The following is a 27386-nucleotide window of genomic DNA, read 5'->3' as shown; positions in this document are numbered from 1 at the left end:
TATTATTTTGAAGAATGAATAAAGAACAAAAACTTACAAGAAGACAGACAGTTGTAAAGGAATACTATTAAAAATCTTGCTTCTATGAATGAAGTTAAAATTCTTATAATATTGTTGTACTGTAGCACTAGCATAGTTGTGAAAGTTCTAGCAATTTGTAAACAAAATATTAAACTATCCTTACTAGCTTGAAGCTCAAAAAACATGAGAAAATAAGTTGTTCATGTCGAAGTAATTTCAGTGCCCTAATAATTTTAAAAGAAAATGGCCTGTTCTCCATTTTGGTTACTTAATTTAAAAGCTACCTAGAGAATTGGCTTTGCTATGAAGTTCTCCTCCAGTTGATGACTTTCTCATGGCTTTTTTCTACTTTAAACTGTTTTCACAAGGATATTTATGTCCTAAAGGATGGATTCGATTTGAGTTGGCCTTTTCATACCCTTTTATTAAAATAATTCTTCCGAATTGGCAGAAGCCTTGTTGTCCAAGCCCTAAACTGTGAAATGGCCTTCCAAGTATTGTATATTGTGTATTACTGTTTTAATATTTAGTCTGTAGCTACATATAATTTATAAACATTTAGTTTTTATCTGTAGTTAATGTGTACCTTATTGGAGCATGCACAGATATGGGTGGGACACTGCACCCACTCTGGATCAAACGACAAACATAACCAATTTTATATGAGCATACGGTTATATTATGCTCTTAATTTCACCTATGTAACTGCAGAGTAATTCCATTGAATTACACAGGTATAACAGAAAATGAAATTTGTCCAATATCTGTAATTCTTCTGCAAAACAGTCAGATGTTTCTGCAGATTTATGTGCTATATGCTGTCACAGGGGGAAAAAAAAAAACAACAAATGCCAAGATTACTACTTCAAACTTTAGTCTTCTAGTTCTAGAAGTGGTAGCATTTCAGTGTCCAAAACTGCCCCTGTGAGAACTGTCCACCACAGTTCTGTTAGAATCTCATTTCATATTTCTCATTAATTATCCCTCCAGTAACCAGACTGGACAGATTAGAGATGGGATAGCTGGTTCTTTAATTTGGCAACTCCTGTGGTAATGCCATTTGTAGAGGGATCTTGCTTCACTCAAGGTCATTTTAAATAGTGTTACCAACTCTTATGGGGGTCTCAATATTTTGGGGTTCTCTTAAAGTCCCAACTCCTGGAGACAAACGATTAGGTTAGAAGCTCAGCTTTCATGTTTAAGGAGGTTATCTAGCCCTCGTGGTTGCAGAGAAAAGGTTGAAAATGTGACACTAGGGCACCCTAAAGCCCAGAAAGCAAATAAGAACTTTAAAATATGTTTTTTTAAAAACTCGTTAGTTTGTAACACTTGGGGTTGGCAATACTACACATTTTGCTTATCTCTAACTGAATTCCTTCCAGGACACTCAATCTAATATTTCTTAGACAACTTCTGTTCTTATTAACAGATTTTTATTTTCTTTCATCATCATGGTTGCTATTGTATCAAGTCTAGGGAAACCTTCTCCAGGTCTGCCATTGTAACTTCCAGATTCTGGACTGATAAAATACAGTTAATGATTCCACTGCCTAATCTGCCCTTGTGAATGACTCCATTATAGATTAGACCAGCCAGTGAATCTAAATTCCTATATTCTGTGGTGGACTTCATTTTTCAAGATACTAAAATGTTTGTTTTCTCCAGATGACATGACAACTTTTGTGTAGAGCAAGGAATTTTTTTTACTAGTTAAAAGGAATCTTTGCAAATTTGAAGTGATAGGTTAAAACTTTCCATTTCAGACTGTTTGCTTGAAAGTGGAAAGTGAACTGTGTCCTTCTCCCCAAGAAGCAAGCTCCTTTTATACAGACAAGCAGTCAGAAGCTTAAACTTCTTGGAGACAGAGTTAGTCATCAGACATGGACAGATTAATTTGTTGTGGGTACCCTCTTCACAGTATTTGTGTGCACCAAGAGGCACAATTCGTTAAAATAATTCTTGCGTTTTTAAGAAACAGTACCCTTCAGTTAACTTGCTATAATGACAATTTTGTGTTTACCTTAAATATCTGCTTTTTGCTAATGCATGGATTGCAACTGCTAGCCTTTTGGGGGCTACTCATTAATCCTGTAAATTTTGATTTTCTGTACAGTAAATACAGAAGCCCAATATTAAATGTTAAGATTGTAAGGTCAGGAACTCAAATCTAGGGAATTCCTAAGGTTGCAATTGCCGTGGCATTTTAAAACAACCATATTGTGCATTCTGTGCTATATGTTGTAGACAGAACATTTTATAACAGAGTAATGTATTCTTAACATTTAACCAGGGAAAAAAGAATAGGAAAAGTGCGACTTGGTTGAGTTAACGTTGCCTTTGTTTTTGAAATTTCCTGACTTACTAATTCTTGGTCATATTACATTATTGCTAGTTTTTTTTCACTTAATTTCCTATGACTTTTGATTATAGGTTAAATTATAGGTTGTATGGAGAAAAAAGTAAGGTAATCAACTAGTGCACCTTTCAGTCTCCGCTGACTTCGGTGGAGCTTGTAAGTCCTTTGAACCAAGAATAAACGTAGGGAATACTTCCATCACCCCTACTCACATTGAGTAGTACATGCAGTAAAGTACTAAATGTAAAGAGTGGCAAAACCTCATCCCTTAGTGAATTGTGTGCTCATATGTGCGATAAGGACATCTACTGCCTGTGATCGGTATGCAGTTTTCAAATGGTCAAACCAGTATCTATTGCTAAATTAAAACAGATTTTTTTTTTTCAAACCAATTAAAGGCAATATTCCTCAGTGGGGACTGTGCCTATATGAAATGTCAGTCTTCAGTCATTTTTGCTGTAGCCCTGTTTAAATAAACATGCAGTTAAGTTTTTAAAATAGAAAAATTGGCATTGGTATGTGTGGGGTGGGCAGGGGAGAATCATCTTTAGTAAACTCCAAAACAGCTGAAGGGGTTTTACTCAGCCTTTCAGAAAAAAGTGTCAGCCTTATTATTCTTCCGGAATCTTCTGGGTTCATATGATTTTTCTCTTGCAAAGGCCTTTGAATGAAGGAAATTGGGGAAGTGCACAATCAGATTTTGTTTCAGGAACATTAACAAAATCATGGACCAGATCATGCCCCAAGATCCACCCTCAAAAGGACCTGCCTGTGAATCTCCCCACTTTTGTGTGGAACAGAGGGAGGGGGTTTGCATGCCTTCATGGCACATTCTTCCCCTTCACTCTGCAGAGGCCTCTCCTTGTGGTCCGGGTCTATCCAGGGGAACGAGTGAGAGGAGTGTGGGCAAAAATAGGATGATGCTGTGTATCTCCCCTCTCTGGTTGTATGGAAATTACTTTAAAATAATAATAATAATAATACAACTACAATGTTTGTTTTTTAATTTCCCTCAGTAATCAGGAATAAGGCTTTTGTTTATGGTCAGGTTCTCATGCACTATCAAAATAGTGCAGTTATTTATTTATTCAATTTTTTTTAAACAAATGTCTCTATTCAAATTCTAATAGAAAATGTTTCCATGAAATTGTTTATTTGTGTTGAATTTTATGAAAGCCTGGTATGTTTTGTAAAGGACCTAGAACAATGAGGCCCCAACCTGTTTGGAGCCTTTAGGCCACCAACACAATACAAATGAGAAGTCATTTTTACAGAACCTAAATTTGGGGTAAATTTGATCAGACAGTATCACTTTAACCACATTTTGCATACAGAATAGTTTGATTTATTTATGCCTTTGTATTCTCTTAGGATTTCTCAGAATTAAATGTTAATCCCAATTGGGACGTTCAGGATTTGTAGCATGCTCCAGGTATTAACAGGTACTCTGTACTTTGAAATTTACTGTGCCCTCTACTTACTTGAATGTAAACTTTAATATCTTACTCTGTTAGAGAACAGTACTATTCCTTTGCATTTGTGACTATGATCACTAAGTAACTGACATTAATATGACCCAGTGAAAGAGGGTTTGCTACTGCTTTAGCAGAATTTAACAGTTTTTAGTGCAATTTGTTTTATAGTCTTCTGTGATCCTGATTTTTATACAAGGACAAATACAAATAAGACGAAATAGATACTGTATATTTTTGTCTAAGTTTTAAAAATTGGGTAAATGGGACCGTCATCACAAGGAAAGGTAGCTCTGTTGCTGCCATAAAAGAGAACTACCTCAGGTTCAGTTGCATATTCATGACCACTTAGGTTGGCTAGAGTTGAGAGGTGGGGAGAGTTGATACTCTATTGCCAAGAGAAAAAGGAGTTCTTTGCAACTTCAAGATGTGTTTTATTGTCAGCATGTGGTATATAGAATAGGGGCAAGAAGATTGTATGTAGCAGGAATTGAGTAATGTGTATAAAATGAGTTCACCATTCTGAATGAGTGGGATGTGTTTTGAAAGTGTATATATGTGTGTACATACAGACATTTTTTTAAAAATCTGAAACAGTTAATATAATCACATTTGATACAAACTTGGAAGAAAAACAGTTTTATAGTAGATGGGGGGGAATAGATACTCTTAAGGAAAACGTTTGTTAGTCAATAACACTGGTCTACAATTTTTGAGAAGTCGTCTGCTTCAGAGATAAAATGTGCTATTATGTATTTTGATGTGCTGAATTCAAATATGACAATTAAAACAACTGATTGGCTACTGTTTCTAAGCTATTTAAGTTTTTACATTTTATGTCTATGTATATTGTGTAGATAGTAGAGTTTTAATCATAAATTGTAAACCTAGGTCTTTTCATGTGTTTATGGTTGCTTTACAGGATAATATTTCACCTGTCCTGTTTATGTAACACTTTAAAAATCAGCAAAAGGGTTATATAAATAAAATTTATTATGAAACATAAGGCAAAAAACTATTATGTACATAGTTTAGTCCTATTCAGTGTCTACTCTGCGCTTCTTGGCTTGTCTCTTGTATTCATTAAATGGAGCATTGCTTGTCACTGTCCAGCAATAGTCTGCAAGCATTGATGGGCTCCATTTGCCCTGATAGTGTTTCTCCATTGTTGCAATGTCCTGGTGAAATCACTCGCCGTGCTCGTCGCTCACTGCTCCGCAGTTGGGTGGAAAAAAATCTAGATGAGAGTGCAAAAAATGTATGTTTAGTGACATGTTGCAACCAAGGCTTTTGTATGCCTTGAGGAGGTTTTCCACCAACAACCTGTAGTTGTCTGCCTTGTTGTTTCCGAGAAAATTTATTACCACTAACTGGAAGGCTTTCCATGCCATCTTTTCCTTGCCACGCAGTGCATGGTCAAATGCATCATCTCGAAGAAGTTCACAAATCTGAGGATCAACAAAGACACCTTCCTTTATCTTAGCTTCACTTAACCTTGGAAATTTTCCACGGAGGTACTTGAAAGCTGCTTGTGTTTTGTCAATGGCCTTGACAAAGTTCTTCATCAGACCCAGCTTGATGTGTAAGGGTGGTAACAAAATCTTCCTTGATTCAACAAGTGGTGGATGCTGAGCACTTTTCCACCCAGGCTCCAATGACTGTCGGAATGGCCAATCTTTCTTGATGTAGTGGGAATCTCTTGCACGACTATCCCATTCACAGAGAAAACAGCAGTACTTTGTGTATCCAGTCTGCAGACCAAGCAAGAGAGCAACAACCTTCAAATCGCCACAAAGCTGCCACTGATGTTGGTCATAGTTTATGCACTTCAAAAGTTGTTTCATGTTGTCATAGGTTTCCTTCATATGGACTGCATGACCAACTGGAATTGATGGCAAAACATTGCCATTATGCAGTAAAACAGCTTTAAGACTCGTCTTCGATGAATCAAAGAACAGTCTCCACTCATCTGGATCGTGAACGATGTTGAGGGCTGCCATCACACCATAGATGTTGTTGCAGGCTACAAGATCACCTTCCATGAAGAAGAATGGGACAAGATCCTTTTGACAGTCACGGAACATGGAAACCCTAACATCACTTGCCAGGAGATTCCACTGCTGTAGTCTGGAGCCCAACAGCTCTGCCTTACTCTTGGGTAGTTCCAAATCCCTGACAAGGTCATTCAGTTCACCTTGTATTATGAGGTGTGGTTCAGAGGAGGAGGATGGGAGAAAATGTGGGTCCTGTGACATTGATGGTTCAGGACCAGAAGTTTCATCCTCTTCCTCTTCCTCATCTGACTCAAGTGAGAATGATTCTGGTGCATCAGGAACCGGTAGTCCTTCTCCGTGGGGTACTGGGCGTATAGCTGATGGAATGTTTGGATAATGCACAGTCCACTTTTTCTTCTTTGACACACCTTTCCCAACTGGAGGCACCATGCAGAAATAACAATTGCTGGTATGATCTGTTGGCTCTCTCCAAATCATTGGCACTGCAAAACGCATAGATTTCCTTTTCCTGTTCAACCACTGGCGAAGATTTGTTGCACAAGTGTTGCAGCATATGTGTGGGGCCCACCTCTTGTCCTGATCTCCAATTTTGCAGCCAAAATAAAGGTGATAGGCTTTCTTAACCATAGTGGTTATACTGCGCTTTTGTGATGCAAAAGTCACTTCACCACAAACATAGCAGAAGTTATCTGCACTGTTCACACAAGTACGAGGCATCTCTGCTCACTTTGGCTAAACAGAAATGTGTCCCTTTGCAAAATCAAACACTGACAAATAAGAGAGCATGACACTGTATGATTTCTAGAGCTGATATAGGGCAATTTGTTCAGCAGAGTGATGTAAGCTTCGTTATGATTGCGTCATCCATGACTTCTAGGAATAACATGATGCAATTCATATCATGTATGACGCAATACCAGCTTCAGATTGCATCATTCATTGTTTTGCCTAAAAAGCAAGTACTGTCCAAACCCAGTCATAGATTTATTCATAGATCCAGTCAAAGATGTATTTTAGTCATTTCTGGTTTAAATTGAGATCTCTTCCCTTTATAACTCACTTATCCTCCGCCATTCCCAAGTCAAGGGTCGTATATACTGACCCAATAGCATATCTTGAAAACTAGAGCCAGTCAACAATTTTAAGCATCATTTTCGTTCTCAGTGACCCAGAATTAGTAAAGTTTGACTACATTTATTTCAGAAGCATTTTGGCTGTAGAGCAGTGTAATTGATAATTATCCAAATCAGAAACTTAACAGGGAAGAATCAAAGCTAGAGAGAGTTTGTTAAAGTGAACATTGCCAAAAAGGTGCTTCAACAAACGGAGAAGTCGTCCATGAGGCATGCAGTAATCTAGAAATGAGTGCCTGACCAGCCTTCTTTAAATAACATTAGGTTTTAAGACTTGAACATGTTTTTAAAAGCCTGATGCTGAAATGTTGTATGCAATTAGGTCTTGAAGTGTTCAGAATGCACAGGTTTTGTTAAATATCATCCCTAGAGCTAGGCAAAATTAGTGAAACGTAGTATAAAAACTCCCTGTCAGATTCCAAAACAAAAGGTTCCAGTGATAGAAAGCACACTGGAAGGGCACCCGTAACTCCTCCTTTGCTGGGAGTCCAGACCTGATTAGCACACCTCAAACATGGGTGGCACTGGCTGAAGAAGGGGGCATGATCAGGCAGCTAAGAATGCACTGGTTCAATGCATTCCCTGGGGAGCCTCCAGTGGTGATATTTCTATGGAGCCCCCGGCACAGTTTGAACCATTGCAGAACCTCCAAGAGAAGGTGATGGAGCAAACACCTGCCTTCCCCTGTGGATAAATCCCCTGTAGCACAGCTGCAAACAGTCTTTTCTGTGCCAGTGTGAGTAAATCAAGAAGCAGTTTATTAATGTTCATCTATAAGGTGTGTCACAAAAGTAGTCTACAGAGATTTTCTTGTACAGTTTGCAAATTATAAAACTGTTCATGTGAGGGTAATTTCTTTATATTTAAATCAAGGAAACAATATCTTTGTTCATGACCATTAGCCCACATACCTTTGAAGGCAGATTATTGGACCATACATTTCTAAAGCATAAGGTGGTTGTAAGTGGCCACTGCTTCAGAAGCCAATGTTTCTGTGAAGAGCTAGTTAGAGAACATCCACAATTGAAGTGGATGCTGGAACACATTGATTCACAGTAAACATATTTACAAAGTATTATTAGAAGTTAATCTGCATTGTAATACTCCGTGCTCACCATTACTGAAATATTATTGCAGGTTAACTTTTAACGATACTTCAGCAAATACTTCCTAAACTTGTGAGGGCTAGATAATAATGGACTGTAAAGCAGAAGCTACTGCAATGCATTACTCTGATTAACTCTTCATAAAAGGGGTAGCTAGTCTACTCATTTCCTTACGCAGTAGTGGGAAGCTTCTTGGAAAATATCTTCAGATATGGATGAGGCACGACTTTAATGCTCTCTGACTCAGGCTCCTGCTGCTTTACTGCATACTGTACACCCTGCTGTCTCTTGCAGACTCATGTTCTTATCTGGTTGAAAGCTTCTCACCCATTTCTGTGGCCAGTATGGAATAGTTATTGTTGATGGGGCTTAATGTGTTTTTCTGACCACACGTAATTTCATAAATGCAACAAATTTCTGCCCAAATCTAGCAGTCTGGCTATTAGAGTTGAAAGTCAGAGATCTGAAACAAATAAAGGATTTGATTCTACCCTCCAAATATCTGAGTGTGCATTGCCACGTGAAAACTTAGAGACCACTTTCAGAACCAGTCTGTTACTTTTTTTTCATGTCCTAAAAATAACAGCTGAAAGTAGAAGTGTGTACATGTATATGCTTGTTTGTGTGTGTAATATAATATGTAAAAGGGAAGAACATATGTAAAAAAAATAAATAAATAAGGTATTTAAAAATTAAGGAATAAAAATAACTAGCAGTGATGCTTACATTTTGATTAAACTATTATAGTTTTAATTTTCAAAAATAATAGTAATAAACCTGCAACAATGAAATGCAATAAAGCATATCTAAATGTCTGTGTACATCCATAGTGAAGGCAGTAGGCTATCTGCACCATTGCACACTGCATACCATGGAATGTATCACCGCACCAGCCCATATTGGCCAGGCTGTCGTGGTCATGGTAGGGGTAGGCCAGAGCAGGAGCCATGAAATGGTTGTACAAACTGATCTACTTGATCCAACAGCACATGCAAATATCCTGAAGGTGCTGCAGAGCTTGTTCCAGATAATAAGGTGGATGGAATATTAGTTGCTGTGGCTTTGCTGCAGCCTGTCACCCTAGCCATGGTTTTGGTGTGAATTTGAGAAATCTCACATGCTCTTGTACTCCACCCTTATAACATCTCATTGCTCACGCTTTATGTAGGTGGAGTGGATTTCATCCCCAACAGATTAGTAATTAAAAAGCAGAAAAAGGAAGCAGGCGCCTTCTTCTGTTTGGGTTATTGTGAAACAAAATAGCATCCTTTCCCAATGCTGCTTCATTTCATATTTTTAAAGATGTATATCATTTTGTACTCTTATTTTAGCGGTCGCTTTATTATCAAATCTTTTAGTGCAGCTAAAACAAGAACACATCCGCTACTAATCTCTTGAATAAATATCTAATCATTATTTTAATCTTTGTTGGAGATAAATTTAAAATCTATAAGGAAGGGCAGCTGAAGTTAGGTGATGGGTGGGTGTTTGTCTTACACTGTTAAATATAAATTATGTTATGCATATGTTCATATATATTTAAATAAAACTGAAAAACAGCCAGGTCTTATCAAGTTGTTTTACCCTCAAAATGTAAATATACACAGTTGTGCAAATCTTTATAACTTTGTAACTAAGAACATAGACTCGAAGGGACTTCCTGGGTCACTGAATCCAGTCCCCTGCTATCACAGGCAACCAGGTCATATGATCTCTTATAAACTTACCAAGCTCCATCTTAAAACCAGTTAAGTTTCTTGCCCACACTACTCCTAGTGGACCTCACTCCTCTAATGGTTAGAAACTTAGACTTCTAATTTCTAATCTAGATTTACTCCTGGCCAGTTTATACCCATTTGTTCTTGTTTCAACATTGTCCTTTAGCTTAAAAAGCTCTTCTCCTTCCCTGAAGTTTGCCCCCATGATGTGTTTATAGAAAGCAGTCATAACTGCTCTCGGCTTTCATTTTGCTAGGCTAAACAAACCAATCTCTTTCACTTTCCTCTCATAAGCTAGGCCCTCCATTCTCTTGATCATCTTAGTAGCCCTTCTGTTCCTCTGTTCCAAATTTGAATTCATCTTTCTTGAACATGGGTGACCAGAATCAGACACAGTAATCCAGGAATGGTCTTACCGGTGTCTTGGACAATGGCATTAATACTTCCCTATCTCTAGTGGAAATACCTGATACATCCTAGGACTGCATTTGTCTTTTTTGCAGTTATACCACATTGGTGGTTCATACTCACTCACCCTGTGATCAACTAATACACAAGGTTTTTCTCCTCTGCTGTTGTTTCCAACTAAAGAGCCCCCCATCTTACAGCAGAAATTCTTGTTATTAATCCCTAAACACATGACCTTGCACTTTGTACTATTAAATTTCATCCCATTTCTATTTCTCTAGTCCCCAAGGTCATCCAGTTCTTCCTGTAAGATATTCTGATCCTCCTCCAAATTGACAATGTTTCCTAACTTTGTGTCATCAGCAAATTTAATTAGCACACTCTTTTTGTGTCAGAGTCACTATTGAAAATATTAAATAAGATCAGTCCCAAAACCAGTCCCTGAGGAACTCCACTAGTAACCTCCTTCCAGCCCAATGGCTCCCCTTTCAGCACTACTCATTGTCCTCTCCCTTTTGGCCAGTTCCTTACCCACCTTACAATTCTTGTACTAATCCCCATATTCTCCATCGTAACTAATAATTAAGGCTATGTTTTAGTCATGAGTATTTTTAGTAAAAGTCAAGGACAAGTCACTGGCAGTAAGCAAAAATTCTCTGTGACCTGTCCATGACTTTCACTATATACCCCTAACTAAAACTTGGGGGGAGTCATAGGGTGGCGGTGCTGGGGGCATGGCCCGGGACCCTGTTTGGTGCTGGGGGGAGGAAAGGGCGTGTTGCTGGTGCTGGGGGGGGGGGTTGGTGGGGCTCGCAGGCTCCCTACCAGGCTCCGTGTGTCCCCGCAGTTCCAGACAGGGAGGCTCCTGCTGTTCCTGCCACAAGCACAGGCTCCATAGGCGCAGCTCCAATTGGCTGGGAACCACAGCCAATGGGAGCTGCAGAAGCGGGGCCTGCGGGTGCAGGCAGTGTGTGGAGCCCCCTGCCCCCTTTTCCATCTATGCCAGTGGGAGCTGGGGAGTCTCCTCCCTGAGGTAAGTGCTCACCCCCTGCCCCTATCCCTGAGCCCCCTTCCACACATCCAAACCAGCTCAGGCAGCCCCTGAGCCAGCACCGGCTGCTGCAGAAGTCACGGAAAATCACGGAATCCGTGACCTCCTTGACAGACTTGCAGTCTTACTAATAATTTCCCATGTAGCACTGTATCAAATGCTTTATTGAAGTCCAGATGTATTCGGTCTACAACATTTCCCTTGTCTAGAGAATTATTTACATTATCAAAGAAAGATTGATCAAGTTAGTCTGGCAAAGAGAATATTCGCAGCTTTCCAGTGGAGCGCACAGCACTTGGTTCTAGACCTGGAAAACCCTCCGATAATAGAATTTTAAGTCATGACATTTTTATTCATAAAAAAGCTATATTAGGTTTTAAAACCTCTAAAAATTGCATACCTTTTTTCTCTGACTCACACTTGAGAAGCAAAGGGGAAAAGTATGGGCAAAATAGCATCCAGACATTTTTTTAACACCCTAAAAACCTTTCTCAAATGCATTTTCTGTAAAGTATGTGACAGGCATAGAATTACACAAACTATGATAAAAGAATGTTATCTAGACTGCAAAGACTAGAGGCATGTCTATACTACAAACTTAAGTCGACATCAGTTAAGTCGACATCCAGCCGCCGTAGTAACTAAGTCAGTAGTGCCTGTCCACACCAGTGCACTGTGAGCAGCTATACCACAGTGCAACTCGCCGCAGGGGGTTTTGACAAGACCTTGCAATGCCTCCCAGCGGGGACTGGGAACATGGCTTCAATGTCCCATGATGCAGTTTTCTCCCTGGCTCCCTGATTTCAACTGGAACCCATAATATTTTGCGCCTTTTTTTCGAAAGGCTGGCATAGCCACACACATGCCATATCCCAAGAAGCATGGCCCGCGCTCTGCTGTGCACTATTGTGAGCATTACAAATATCACATGCCTTATCCTGCAGTATTTCCAGAGCTAGGAGGGGAACTGCTGCATGGAACATGGCAATGTACTTCAAGCAGCCCTGCTGGAAACCATAGAACAAAACAATTCCCAGTTGCCGTTGGCAGTTGCGCAGCAGCTGAATGCAGTGGAGTGCCATTTCTGGTCCTGGGAACCAAGCAGTGACTGATGGGATCGCATTGTTATCCAGTTATGGGACGACGATCAGTGGCTGCAGAACTTTTGTATGTGCAAGGCCACTTGCCAGAAACTGTGTGCGGAGCTCTCCCCAGCCCTGCACTAAAAGGAGACCTGCTTTGATACTGGAAAAGCGAGTGGTGAACACTGTGTAGAAGCTTGCAATGCCAGATTGCTACTGATCAGTGGGGGAATCAATGTGGAGTTGGTCAATCCACTGTAGGGCCTGTTGTGATCCAAGTAGTGATCCAAGCAGGGCCATTAATTGCCTTTTGCTCAGAAGGGTAGTGACTCTGAGCAATGTGCAGGAGATACTGGATGGTTTGGCCGTAATGGGGTTCCCTAACTGCGGTGGGGCGATAGATGGCACGCATATCCCTAGCTTGGCACCAGACCACCTTGCGAAAGAGTACATAAACAGAAAGGGATACTTTTCAATGGTGCTGCAAGCACTGGTGGATCACCGGAGTGTTTTACCAACATCAAGGTGGGATGCTCCGGGAAGGGGCATGCACACGCATCTTTAAGAACACACGTCTGTTCAGAAAGCAGGAAGCAGGGACTTTCTTTCTGGAACACAAAATAACCGTTGGTGACATGCCAGCAGTGATCCTGGAAGACCCTGACTACCCCTTACTCCCATGGCTCATGGAGCCGGACACCAGACACCTGGACAGCAGCAAGGGTCGCTCAACAATGGGCTCCAACAAGTGCAGAATGGTGGTTGAATGGGCCTTTGGCCATTTAAAGAGTCGCTGGCACAATTTGCTCATTAGACCTCATTGAAAGTAATATCCCCATGGTTATAGCTGCTTGCTGTGTGCTCAGTAATATCTGTGAGGCAAAGTTTCCACAGGAGCGAGGCAGGGAGGCAAATAGGCTGTCTGCTAATTTTGAGCAGCCAGATACCAGGGCCATAAGATTAGCTGTGCAGGAGGTGCTGGGGGGGAGGGAGAGGAGTGGGAACAGGGCACACTTGGGGGAGGGGGTGGAACTGGGCAGGAAGAGAGGTGGTGGGGGTGGAGCAGGGGTGGGAAGAGGTGGGGTGGAGTGAGGGCTTGGGGCGGAGCAGTGGTTGAGCACCCCCTGGGGCAAGAAGGAAGCCAGCGCCTGTGCCTAATACCACGACTTCATGTATTTTGTAGGTTTGTAAATGTAGAGTACTTTCCTATATTTATAAGAAGGCACCTTTCGTTAAAAATCTATTTAAAATATGCTGGATCATTTCTGTTTACAAAGTCACATTCTATACTAGTAATCTGATGGAGCTGGGGATTATTCAGAAAAGATCTCTGTACTGTGTTTAAAGCAAATACGACATACTGAATGCTTCAGGTTGAAGGAATTAAATATATGGCTTATTCATTTCTGAAATATATGATTATTCCCTTAAACCAGGCACACTTTGGGAGGGCTGAACGTAGGTAGTCAGCTCTTTCTTGTCTTTGTATTTTTTTTATTTAGGTTTTTCAAAAATATTTTCTAAAATAGATGAGAAGTGAAGGTCTTTGATTTCATATTTAAACATGCTGATATTGATACTGTTGATAGAAAATCCTGGTAAAGAGAGGATAATCCTTTGTTTGAACATTCCTTCCTGGAAGGAGTAATTTTGCACTTTTCCCAAGACTTGCCTTTCTGTAGCAATTAATTTGAAAAGCTTTTCTGTCTTAAGGTGCATTCTCTCATGCTATGAACTTTAGTTAAAATTTGTATAATATTTGGAGTACTTGGCATTTGATTTGTTGGGAAAAGTGAGAATTCTGGATTAATTTAAAATATTTAACAGAATGTATGATTTATCATGAGTTATAGTGCCACTTATTCAAAGTTCACAGAAATATTTGCACAAGTGTTGTTGTGGTTCCCAGAGTCTCCTATTGAAAATGCATGGGAAGCACAGAAAATCCCACAACCTCTCTAAACTTTCCCATGATATCCTGTACATTTTGAATGGATGGCACTGTGTTCAGAAAATTTTTTTTTTTTTAAATAGTTTGTTTGCTAAACTTGTACATAAAACACTGTGAGGCTTGTAGTTTAACACAGATATTTTAACCATGTTATTCTATATAGGCTGTTGGATTCAGTTATGTTGAACACTAACAAAGTAGCACACGATTACAGTATTCTATTTCCTTTTGATTTCAGCTTTATGATAAAATTAACACAAAATCTTCACCACAAATCAGGAATCCTCCAAGTGATGCTGTACAGAGAGCCAAAGAGGTAAGTGGTTTTGAAATGCATTTGAGACTTTCAGACTTTTATTTTGTTTGTTTAATGTGAAATTATTTCATCATAGATACAGTGCCGATGCTCTAGTCTGGCTCCTAAATTTGCCTGACTGTGAAAATGTTTTTACCCTTGGTTATATGGCATGCTTTGTAAATGTATCATTTCCCAGACTATAAGGAATGTTTTCATTATGAAGCCTCATCATATAACCTCTGACTTGTCAGTAGGGATATAAAAAAGAGGAGCTTTGTCCTTGGACAAGTGTGTTCATTTGCATATATTTTATATTCAGTGGGTTTGAATACAGCAAAAGTTTGAAGCTTGTATAATTTCTCAAATAACACTTTTCTTTAGAAATGTCTATTAATCTAATCCAGATTTGCTTGCTATTTATTGTATCTGCAACAAAAGTTAGTTTAATGCCAAAAAGCGGGGAGGAGGGAAATCAGATGCAGAGCAGTAGGACATATGACTCAAAAAGTCACACTGACATTTCCCTGGAAGGTTTCTCTCCTGTTTCCCTAACTACTTTTTATTGAAACATGTCTTTGTGCCAGACTGGCAGACTTTAACAGCCCAGGTATACCTTCTGAGCAACCCTCACAATTTTACCCGGTGAGACATTTTATGTCTTTGTCCATCCAAATCTATCCCTTCTCCCACTTCCCCACATCAGTCTTATATACCTTCCATCAAATTGCTCTTATCCAGCCACACTCATGCTTCTCTGGAGTATGGAGTAGATTGGGGGCTGCTGGTTCCTGGCCCCAAGAAGTATCAGTGGCACAGCAGAGTCTGGAAGGTTAACTGCTCCTAGAGCCTCTTCAGGTCAGGAGCCTCTCAGAGGAGCCTGTGCTTGCAGCTACAGGCAGAGAAAAGGAGGTAGAGGGCCCACAAAGAGGCACCCCTACCAACTCTGTAGAGAGCATTACTCAGCTTCCCTACAGCAGTGAAGAAGTGGTGAGCTGTGTAGGGGGAGCTGGCCATACAGTACAATGCAAGCAAAGGGGTTCTCCCTGTGTTAGAGGGAGCAGACAGGTCCACTGACAAATGCCTCTGAGCCCTGCAGCACATTTTATACCTGAATGCCTTTGTGACCAGGGTGGGGGCCACACTGAGGTTGCTCAATTAGGGAAAACTGCAAAGAATGGGGAAGACAATCACCAAAACTGGTGGATGTTCCAATACTTAGATTTACCAAGCCAGCACTAAACAGCTTCTACAATGCCTTACTGGTTACAGAGAAGCCAAAACACAGTTCCCTTAAAAGCAATCCAGCCTTTGAGCTTCCTCCCAGACAGCCGAGTCAAATGTGAAAGTTCTACCAATCCCAAAGGATCGGACACATTATCTCCCAGGGTAATAAATATTTCAGATCTTACCCAAATACACACTTACATCGAATTCTTATTAACTAAAAAAAAATGAGAGAGTGAGTATTGGTTAAAAGATCATTATACCTACAGACATGAGTACAGTTCTGAGATCAGTTTCATAGTAGAGATGGTGAGCTTTGGAGTTGCAAAGAGATCTTAGAATTAGTCCATAGTTTCAGTCCAATGTTTCATATCCAGGGCGATCCAGATGGGACTGGAGATCTCAGTCTTACGACTCAAACTTCCCCCGAAATAAAGCTCATGCAGATCCAAGATGAAAGGATCAGGTCCCAAGAGTCCTTTATACAGTTTTCTGCTAGGTTATGATAGCCTCTTCACAGCAAGTGTTCCTTGGGTGAAGAATAGCAGCTTTGAAGTAGAACTACCTGGTCTCTATGCATACTCAAGTAACTAGTTGTATTCATCAGCATAAGGTAATTATCCATTAAGCAGTTTATAAACAATTAACCACAAACCTTAAAGTGAAATATAGACAATGACCTTATCACACCTACGTTTCATCTAAATGTTAATATTTCCTTTTGACCTCTGAATCAATAGCTATAATAATACACAGGAACTGTCTATTTACATAGTTAACATCTGACAAGATATAAGTAAACACATACAATTAGTATTACCTCCAATTCTCTAACAATACAGGATTGCATTTCAAAACTCTAGTCTATTTAACATAACTAGGTTAACTATTTCTAAGGAATAGTCCTAATTACCATTTATATACTTCTCTAATATGTCTTTAAAGGTTGAATCTGCAAGCTGTTTAACCCTTTCTGGCCATGTCTCACAGCTTTCAAATACCTTTAGTGATCCTAATTTGGGTTCTCAGTATTTCCCTACAAAACCAATACAGCTTGGCGAAAATGTCCCTACACAACCAATACATGAGGGCAATAAAGTATGCTCTGCAAAAATCAGACTGGGTTGGGAAATTACTAGTAGTTGCTAAAAGGTATATGTGTGAAGAAATACTTCCTTTTGTTTGTTTTAGACTTGCTACTTATTAATTTCATTTGATAACCCTTAGTTCATGTGTTATGAGAAGGAGGAAATAACACTTCCTTATTTATTTTCTCCACACCAGTCATGATTTTATAAATCTCTATCATATCCCCCCTTAGTCATCTCTTTTCCAAGCTGAAAAGTCCCAGTCTTATTAATCTTTCCTAATATGGAAGCTATTCCATACCCCTAATCGTTTTTGTTGTCCTTTTCTGTATCTTGTCCAATTCTAGTATATTGGTTTTTTGAGATGGGGCGACCATATCTGCATACAGTATTCAAGATGTGAGCGTACCATGGATTTATATACAGGCAATACGATATTTTCTGTCTTATTGTCTATCCTTTTCCTAATGATTCCAAACATTGCAGACACATTAAAGTTGAGGCTAAAAGTTTAGCCCAAAATTAATGTTTTAAATAGATGATTACCACAAGATGAAGGCTTCTATGCAATATAAAATATATCACATGAAAACAATCTAGTATTCCTTTCCCAGCTGATGTTATGTTTTACCAAGTTTGATCTTATATACCTTAAAAACAAGCAAATTATCCCTTACCAGGCACTAAAAGAACCTTTGCAGGCACCAAATTAATCATTTTGCAGTTTACTTAGAAAAAAGAATGGGAAGCTTGTCAGTATCTGAATTCCTTTAATTTTGTTAATTCCAGGATGGTGCACACGTCTATTTTTAGCACAGAAAAAGAAACATACTCAGAAAGTTAAGGCAGCAACTCCAGTGTGGAAATAAGACTCAAATGTGCATTTCAGAAACTTCTAGAGCATATGGAATCTATTCTCCTTTTAAATCCTGTGTGGTTTATACATGTAACTACAACCTACCAGAGCCGGCCTTATGGATAGGCGACATGGGTGATCACCCAAGGTGCTGTGGTCGGGGCTGCCGTCCAAGTGCCACAAGCTGGCGAGCCTGGTCTAAGTGCGGGAGAGCCAGGGGACTGGAGCCCCTGGCCAGCCAGGCCAGGAGGGTGCCAGCCTGGTGGGGAGGTGCAGGCAGCGGGGCTTGCCCCTGCAGATCCAGCAGGCCAGCCCTTGTGTCCCCCCTTCCCGCAGGCTCTCCTCCTGTTAGACAGTTGTGGGGGCATGGTCAGGGGAGCCCCCGGGCTCAAACTCCTCCCTGTGCAGCCCGGCTGGGCTCTGGGGCCAGGAGCTGGTCCTTGCACCATGCACCCCACACTGCTGGTCTCAAACTCAAAGAAAGGATGCCAAAATACAAGTTCGCCCAGGGCGCCATTTTCCCTACGGACAGCCCTGCAACCTACAATCCACCAGTAAGTGAGACTAGATATAAAAATGTGCAAATACTCAGAATAATTTATTCAGCCCACAATAAGTATAGTGACTCATGCCCATGTGACAAAATTGAGTTGTGTATCTTGCACGTTCAACCATGAGAGCTAAAATGCAGCTTTAGCAGAATGCTGGAGTTTAAAAATGCATCCTGTTTACCCTTCTGTGGAAAGATGAGAGAGTGTGATTTGAGGAGGAGATCCTATCCTCAGTGGTGGGAGGGAGTGTTTGTGCCAACACATTGCTCTGCAGAATTTCCTACCAATTAATCTCTGGCACCGCTGCCAGAAGCAGAGTGCTCTGTTTCCGCCATCCAAACAGCTGACTGTTGAGAATAAAATTGAAAATATCAGACTGTAAGGGACTGAGTTAAAATACATTTCCTTTTTTGCCCCAGTCATGAGATGAAATGCTCTTTTCTTTTTATAGAATCGTGAGTTTTGTGGTGGTATAACAGATGGACCATCTATGGTTCATATTTTTTAACCATTTAATTTGCAGAAACAGTGTTTTAATCTGGATAATTCAAGATTTTATACATGTTTTTAATTCTATTTTAATGTTTCTTAGCCCCTATTCAGGCATGGAAGCAGAGGTTGATAAGAGCGACTTATATAGTTGCTGGTTAACACTTTACTTCTGCAGTTGCAATAATGACCTTTTAAAGAATATTTTCAGTTTGAGAAGAGAGAGACTGCTTTCTTTAAATCTGTGCTTTCATTAGCAAAGAGAGACATCAATATGTAATATTTTATTCTTTTTGAAAAAAGTTCCCATTCTCAAAGACCCTTTACTGTCATAACCCATTGATCGTGTTGGTGCTACAGGGATTATGACCAACCAGAGTAAAGTATGCTTTTTACAGTTTTGTGAAAGAATAGAGAGCAGTTAGCTTTACTGACATTTGTGCTGTTTGTTTTGCAGGTATTGGAAGAAATTTCATGTTACCCAGAGAACAATGATGCAAAAGAGCTAAAACGTATTTTAACACAACCTCATTTCATGGTAAGCAAATACTACTTTGGCTGTTCTTAAAAACATTCCTCATGGAACATCAGCCAAGAATGTACTATCTAAAGCCTATAAGCAACAAAACAAAAGTATAGTTAACTGCACACAAATATATATTTAATCAGCATTTCTAATGTGCTAAGCTAGCACAGCAGCTGATATTGTTATGGGGCTAATGCATAGTGCTTGCTACACTGAGGGACCATTGTTTGTTTGCTGCTTGTCATGAGGAGAATTGCAGTTTGCAGACAGGGCTATTTTGCAGGTTTGAGCTCATCAGATAAGAGTGTTATTCCTTAAAATGTTTGTTTTTTAAAAGAAAATAATAAGAGAAACTAGTAAGAAAAATCTAAAGAGACTGACAATAAAGATAACTCAGATCTAACAGACATCAGTAGCACTGAGTGAACACAGTCACAAAGCAATGGAACTGTCTATTATGAAATCTTACAAAAATAGGGTAGAATGGAATCCTTTTTTAAACAAAATCAGTTCATGTTGTTAGCAGTGACATTCTTTGGCTCAATAGCCTGTTAAAACTATTTCACCCAGCCTAGTAGCTCTGTGGTTTGTCCTTCATACTACCATGTGAGTAATCTAAGTTAGATTCCCAGTTCCGGGGACTTGTTTTGGGAGCTGAGAGGGATGTAAAATGGAGAAAGGAACCTGTGGATCCCAGGAAGACATGGTGAGGATCCTCCTTTCTTCCAAACCTGTGTTGGGCAAAAGTGTTTATTCGCTTTTAGAATGTTTCCTATATTTAAATCTAGATTGAGGTGAGTCAGATGGGTGGTACAGTTCAATGAATTTGGAATTTTGTACCTAAGATAAACTATCTGGTATATTTCACACACTTTTATTTTGGGGGCAGTGATGGCCTTATGTTCAGGGGTCTGAGCACCCAAAACTCTCACTGAAATCACTGTGTGAGTCTCTAACCCAAAGAATGAATGTAAGGCGTTACCAAGATTTTGCCCAGCTGAGGGCTGAATTGGCAATTTGCACACACACAAAAATTAAAAAAAAAAAAAAAAAACACCACAATGCCAACCAGCAAACAGCACCAGATTTTCATAAAATAAAGCAAGTTGCAACCATCTTAATTTAATAGGCAGATGAAGCCTGCAGCATTCCAGCTGGATTCTTTGAAGATCAGAGTAGTTCTGTACCTCAGCTGCTTGGTGTGCCATTTGCCTGATGGCCATACCCACTCTGATAATGGTAGCAGAACCAGCTCTGCTTTAGTAGACAGTTGTCTACAATAGAAAAAATGAGACATTATGACTGCCAAGCTTATTGTGGGAAGGGAATGAAGCAGTAAAAATAAGAAATGGTACTGACTATTGCCCAACTTTTCTATTAAGTGGCTTATCCTGATTCAACTTTTTTTTCCCCCATGTAATACGTATCTTGGATTTATTGCAAAGACATCAGAAGTAAAAGCAGATAGAAGTCAATAATGTATGTGATTAGATGGCAGTTTGGAAGGCTAGCTGATCTGCTTTTATGTGCACACCGTTTTCAAAGTAATCCCCAAATAATAATCTATTAAAGATTTTCATATTGAGTCAAATGACAGGCAGAGTGTTATGCATCAGAAAACTACTTTTATATAAAAAATAATTAAGCTAAAGTGCTCATAGACATTTTTTAAGACCAGCTGTCAGAAAACTCTTGCAACAATTCTTTTTTAAATGTTTTTGATGCGGAATAAAAGACTGATTTCCCTTTTAAAGTGTTTAAATTATATTGATGGAGGGTTATTTCTAAGCAAAAAGAAGCTGTAAAAAATCTTCATTGCAAAAATGAAATACTTACTCTTTATTTGTGAAAAATGTGAATCCTTCTCCCGCAGTTTAGGACATCAAGATAGATGAGCTAAACCCCTAGGCACCTCATCTGTGTCCCAGTGGACATAAGTCAGTAGACCTCACAGGGGACTGAGCAGAAATTATGTTTAAACTAGATGTAATTCATTAATCTGTAATTTTAGTCTCTGCCTTTTGGTTTTAATTTATAGATAATTCTCTATACTCTGAGAATTTTAAAGAGTTACTGTAAACAAATATGGTATACTCTCTGACTAATGATATTAAAACACATTATCAAAGACAACTTGTTAATCCTAAAAAATGCAATCCAGTGAATCATTTTGGGGCTACTGACCTTATAAATGAAATCATTTGACATATAATTGGCACTCTGCCATGCTTCGCTGACGCTTGAAAACCACATTAGGTAATGGTGGAGTGAGAGAACAAAATATTTGAAAACATATTAATTATTAACACTGTATGCGAGCAATGTAAGTAGAAATAACAGTACAAAGTGTTATACCGTCAACCTATTTTCAGTATGCCGTTAGAAAGCTTAATAAAATAAAATATATTCTAGTTGCTATATCATTGCAGTCTAATGCACTGAGAGTCAGGACATATGGTATAGTCAGTAGGATCACATGTCTTAAGCTAGTGTGTATGTAGGTTGTAAGGTTTAGGCTTGTAAGCTTCATTATCTGAGGAATGTGATACCAGAATCAATAATTTTTAACAGAGGCCAAAAATTAAGATAGCAAAGGTAGGTCAAAACAGCATAGATGGTGTTGAACATGAGTGCCCCTGGTTATACCAAATATTTTTCTAACTTCTGGCAATCAGTCATGCAGTAAAGTTTTTTAACTTAATGCTCAATAAGGCCCAATCCTGAAAAGACTTATGTTCATGCTTTACTATTAACACTGAGCATTCTGTGTGGGTCATTCATTTTAAAGAATCTTTTATTTCAACCAAGAGCCACTGCAGCAGAGTGAAAGTCCCAAGGCAGAAGTTGCTGCACTTCAGAACATCACTTTCTCTTTGTTTTTCTAAGAGAGCACAATCATTTCATGTACCTAATACAGAGGCATCGGCTGTAGATGGCTACTGTATCCAACTTTTGTCAAAAGTTAACAAAAAAAAAGTCTAAAACTCATTAAAATACATTTCCACATTCATTGCCAAGGGACTCTTGTGAGTCTGCTCAAAAATAATTTATTTGAAATGACTCTCCAGCAGGACAAACACTTGCTAATCTCTGAAATGGTTCCTAAACTAATAACTTCCTAGAATGCTTACATTTATCTGGTTGTATTTTTTACAGGGGCTATATATGCATTAGTGTGTTTTTAAGTATGGTACATTATTACTTGCGGGAGGTTCAGGCTCAAAGTTAGCCTTTCATATTTCTCATTCTGGGAGTTTTTAAAATGTTTGTTTAACCGTTGCCTGCCCAATGATTACAAATGAGATAATTCAGCTGCTACTGCGTGGTTGGAGTCTGTTTGAATTTTCTTAAAATATGGATATAAATTTTAAAAAATATAACCAGATAAATGTTGGTTTTAAATGTATGTTTTCTAGGAAGTGATTAGTTTAGGAACCATTTCAGGGATTAGCAAGTGTTTGTCCTGCTGGAGAGTCATTTCAAAGAGATTATTTTCTTTGTACCGCTATAACAGTAAATGTGAACAGCGGTGATATCTGCAAACTGGACTGTTCTTTTGCATCTATTCATGTGGCAACATTTGAAATGTTTTCCCACACAGGGGGATTTTGCATTTTATATATTTAGGTATTTATAGTGCATCCATCACTATGTATCTTCCTTCATTGTTCCTTGCAGTGAATGATACAGAAATGTAGTGGGAAACAGCATTTATAACTTCTGCCACAATACTTAGAATTCTTTCAGGACCCATATGGTCCACAAAGGGAAAAGAACCAGGAAAACACGACCATACTGTAACAACAAACCATAACAGAGGAAATTGTGTAGTTTAAAGAGAAACTATGCTTTAGATTAAATATTTTGGTGAAATTCAGTTTAGTGCAATACAGAAATAGGTGTTCTCACAATTGTATTATCTATGTGTGTTTATGGAGGCACAGATGTAAATCATCAAATATAGTAACAAACCTTGCAAATATTTATCATCATTTATTTTGCCTACACACAAGTGTTGTATTAATCCAGTCATTAAAAGCTAATTGTTCAAATCAAATACAATTATGTTATGATGTTTTGGTTTAATGTTGCTTTAGAAAACAGAAATATATCACTTGGAATCTTGTTAAGAAAAGGCATTGTTAGGGGCAGGGCATATAATGGACACAATCAGATGACTCTACTTGCTGATTTGCCTGAACAAATATTTCACCCTTAGATCAGAGGATAGAAAGCAATCTTTTACTAATTGGGTTCAGGAAACCATAGCAGACTATTCTGTTAAAGATAGGGTTACCATATTTCCACAATCAAAAAAGAGGACACTGGGGGGGGGTAAGCCCCGCCCTATCCCCGCCCCTGCCCCGCCTCACCCCCATCCACTCCCTCCCACTTCCCACCCCCGACTGCCCCCCTCAGAACCCCAACCCCCCCTGCTTCTTGTCCCCTGACTGCCCCCTGCTGAGAACCCCCCACCCTAACTGCCCCCCCTAGGACTCTACCTGTTCCCTGACTGCCCCGACCCTTATCCACTCGCATGGGTGGCAGGGTTGTAGAAATTTTGGTGGTGCCCAGAACCCCACCCCACACACACACCTGCCTAAGGCTCTGGGAGGGGGGAGGAGGTCTGCGGTGCACGTCCCGGGCTGGGGATTAGGGTGCAGGAGGGGTGCAGGGTGCAGGTTCTGGGATAGAGTTTGGGTGCAGGCTCCGGGCTGGGGCAGGGGGTGGGTGTGCAGGAGGGGGTGAGGGGTGCAGGCTCTGGGATGGAGTTTGGGGGTGGGAGGCGGTGCAAAGGGAGGGGGTGCAGGCTTTGGGAGGGAGTTTGAGGGCAGGAAGGGGTGTGTGGGAAGGGGGGAGGGGGTTTGGGAGGGAGTTTGGGGATAGGAGGGGATGTAGGGGTGAGGGCTGTGGGTCTGAGGATGGGGGTTCATGATGCAGGAGGGGGGCTCAGGGATGGAGCAGAGGATTAGGGTGCGGGGGGATGAGGGCTGGGGCTGAGGGGCTTGGGGCGTTGGAGAGGCTCAGGGCTAGGGTGGAAGGGCAGGGGAAGGGCAGCCTGTCTTCCCATTAGTGGATGGGGGATGCTAGGACCCAGGGGCAGCAGACAGCAGTTGCTGCTGGCTCTGGCAGTACAAGCAGGCAAGGGAGAGGCAGGCCGGGGGGGGGACTCACGGGGGGGGACGTGCGGAGGGTGGGTGGCAGGTGGAGGCCAGGGACCCATCCAACACTCCCCCGCTCCCTGACTGTCCCCCCCCCCCGGACTCCCCTTACCATTCTGGCTCCACGTGTTTGCAAAACACGCTGCCCGGTGGGTCGGTTTGTGTGTTACACAGGGCTGCAGACAGAGGGAGGGGGGAGCAGGGGAGGGCTCTGGCTGCTGGAGGCCAATGGGAGTGGGTCAGTCGGCCCAGCCGCCCAATCAGCAGCCGCACTCTGCATGGAAGGGAGGGAGGGAGGCGAGGGAGAAAAAAACCCTGGACATTTTAACCTTGTTACCAATTCCTCCGGGACGGCTATTTAGAGACGCAAAAGCCGGACATGTCCGGGGAAATACGGACGGATGGTAACCCTAGTTAAAGATCATCTATGCACAAAGTCAAGAACACACCCAAAAACACACACTCTAGAAAGACAGACAAAACAAATGCCAACTTGCACATAAGATATGTTTTTGTCTTCTACTCAGGGCTGCTTGTGACACACAGTGAAATGGACAGTTTTCAGGAATTTGTGGGGATAAAAATGAAAAAGAGAATCTGGTCTTGTCAGTTACCAAATTAAGCTAAATTGATACGTCACATACAAGGCAGCTTAAGAATGACTACACCCCTCTTTGCACCAGTTTAACTAAATCAATTTAAAAACCAATTTTAGTTAAATTGATTCAGCTTCTATGTGTAGTCAAGATCTCTGTAAATCTAGATAAAATGAACAGTCACGTAAGGTATGGAGCATTGACGAAATATCTGTAAGTATGAGCCCATTGTTGGAGTTTAAAAAGTTAATAACAGAAACAGATGCCATTAAATATTTAATTAAAAATAGTGTTTGGACTGGCAGTAGGTTTGAAATGTTAGAAAAATCTGAGAATTAGGATCTTCCTGTTTTGAGTATCTTGAGTGATAGGAGCTGTTGTCAGTAGCTACCGGTGTGGTGCTCTGCTCTTGTTCGATGATGATAACAGTCGGTTGCGTGTGTGTTCCCTCTGTGTGCTGCCCCAGTTCTGCGCAGATAGCTGGCACAGCAGACCCCGAGAGAACCCCCAGTGACCACAGACTCTAGTAAGGTACAAAGGAACCCGAGCCAGGTTTATTGTCAAACGAAGCACAGTAATAGTTTCCCGTAGACTCTACAAGACATACTACAAATTTGTGCCCCCTGGCAATGACCGGCTAAGTCAGTGGCGGGACTTTCCACTGCCCCCTAGGCCAGACAGAGATGCACACTCCGGGACCTACTTTTATACAGTTACAGAACAGATTACTCATCCCTACTGATGTATTGAGGTACAGCCTCTTGGCTCATTAGGGTGTTGATCATGTTGTTTCAGACAAACAGATCTATCCATCATGCTGTCCTTTTGACCCTGTCTTTAAGATACACCTGCCTGTTCCTTGTTATGTCTATGGAGTGTCCTTGTATAGGGTTGTCCAGGTGCCATCTTGGCACAAGTTCCTCTTATTAGCGCTTATGTGTGAATGCACCTGCTTCTAACAACCCTCTTCTCGCCAACTTCTGTGAGCGGGGCCTGCCTCTGGCTCACAGCCCAGCTTTTGCTTACTAGTGCCTGGAAGTACTTTGGTTCAGGCTTTGGGCCTCAGACTGGGCCTCTGACACAAGAGTTTATATTTCAGGGCCTCATCTTACTACAGAAGCTACATGCCCCTATCTCTTGAGATACTCTAAACAGGACAGCATCAGCTCCATAGAAAGCCAAATTCCCCAAATTAGTTTTAAAATTAAGGAAGGTGCCTTAAAAGTTTATCAATCCTCTTTTATAGTATATAGTGCATGTTAAAGGTGGTGTGGCCTTTCAGGAAAAGTGCAGAATTTTGTAGGTAGCCATAAAATCCCATCCATTGTCTTGGCGTCACTCCTGAGAGACAAGTTTTGCATGGATGCTCTTGAAAATTCATTTTCAATTTCTAAAACTTATTTAAACACAGAATATTCAAATGAACTTCTGTAATCGAAAACTAAACAGCCACAGGGACTTATTCATCTGTCAAAATGAATCAGACATGCTAAACTCAAGCTGTTGTGATTCATAGGTCTTTCAACATGCAAGTCATGGGTCTCTACATTTTTAAGTGGTAGCACTACATGCTTAACTACAGAGTAGTGTGGCCAGTCTGATGCAGAGTTCTATAGAGTACCAGACACTGTAAGGAGCAGGCTTGCTGATTTCAGCCCTGTGGGAAAGTAATCCTTCTCTCCAATCTTCGACAGCCTTTGGGATGCTATAGGAGCAGCATTGATTGTTTCAGTTGTAAATCCTGTCCAGGCTTTTGACAGAAGGCTGTTTATAATACAAGTACTTAAAGAATGGTAAGGTCAAAAAAGCAAACGTGAAATAGAGGGACTCTTCAAGGCCCTTGAGAGATCCCCACGGGAGAAAAGAGGGAGAAGAGGGATGTCATGCAGTGTAAAAACCTGATACTGAATGTTCTTCAAGTACTTGAGAAATTTTTAGATTTTATCTAGATTATATCTCCTGGTAACGTATTACACTTTTCACAGTTAGATATTCTAACTGTCTTTGATGCTGCATCTATAAGTAACTAGAAGGGTAATTGATATGCTTATCAAGTACATTTTGATAAGTTTAGTCAACTATATGTGATACTGTACAATACATCAGGAAATGTAGAGAAAAACTGATGAATTAGTACTTGAAGAGCTTATGGTCTCAGGCTGTGATTTTATCAGATGTTACAAACTAAACGGGATTGTGCTGCACCAGTTCTCTATGGGAGATGAATAAAAAAACATGGTGCTTATTAAAGTAGTTATGTTGGCAATTGAGTAAGGCCATGTG

General features: G+C 40.4%; 1 protein-coding gene across 6 annotated transcripts in view; it reads left to right on the top strand.

Annotated features, from left to right (window-relative positions):
- The window catches only part of LOC113406346 (peripheral plasma membrane protein CASK), a 406853-nt gene that overhangs the window by 322844 nt on the left and 56623 nt on the right, over positions 1 to 27386 (top strand). For all 6 annotated transcript variants that reach the window (XM_026650702.2, XM_026650698.2, XM_026650696.2 and 3 more), the window contains 2 exons: positions 14552 to 14629; positions 19277 to 19357. In XM_026650702.2, the coding sequence (XP_026506487.1) occupies positions 14552 to 14629; positions 19277 to 19357 (159 nt within the window). The remainder of the gene's footprint in view (positions 1 to 14551; positions 14630 to 19276; positions 19358 to 27386) is intronic.

Source organism: Terrapene carolina, unplaced genomic scaffold (assembly GCF_002925995.2).
Source record: "Terrapene carolina triunguis isolate 2854851 unplaced genomic scaffold, T_m_triunguis-2.0 Scaffold26, whole genome shotgun sequence".
Classification (NCBI taxonomy): domain Eukaryota; kingdom Metazoa; phylum Chordata; order Testudines; family Emydidae; genus Terrapene; species Terrapene triunguis.
Note: the sequence above shows the minus strand (reverse complement) of the source record. Positions and strands in the feature narration are given on the sequence as shown.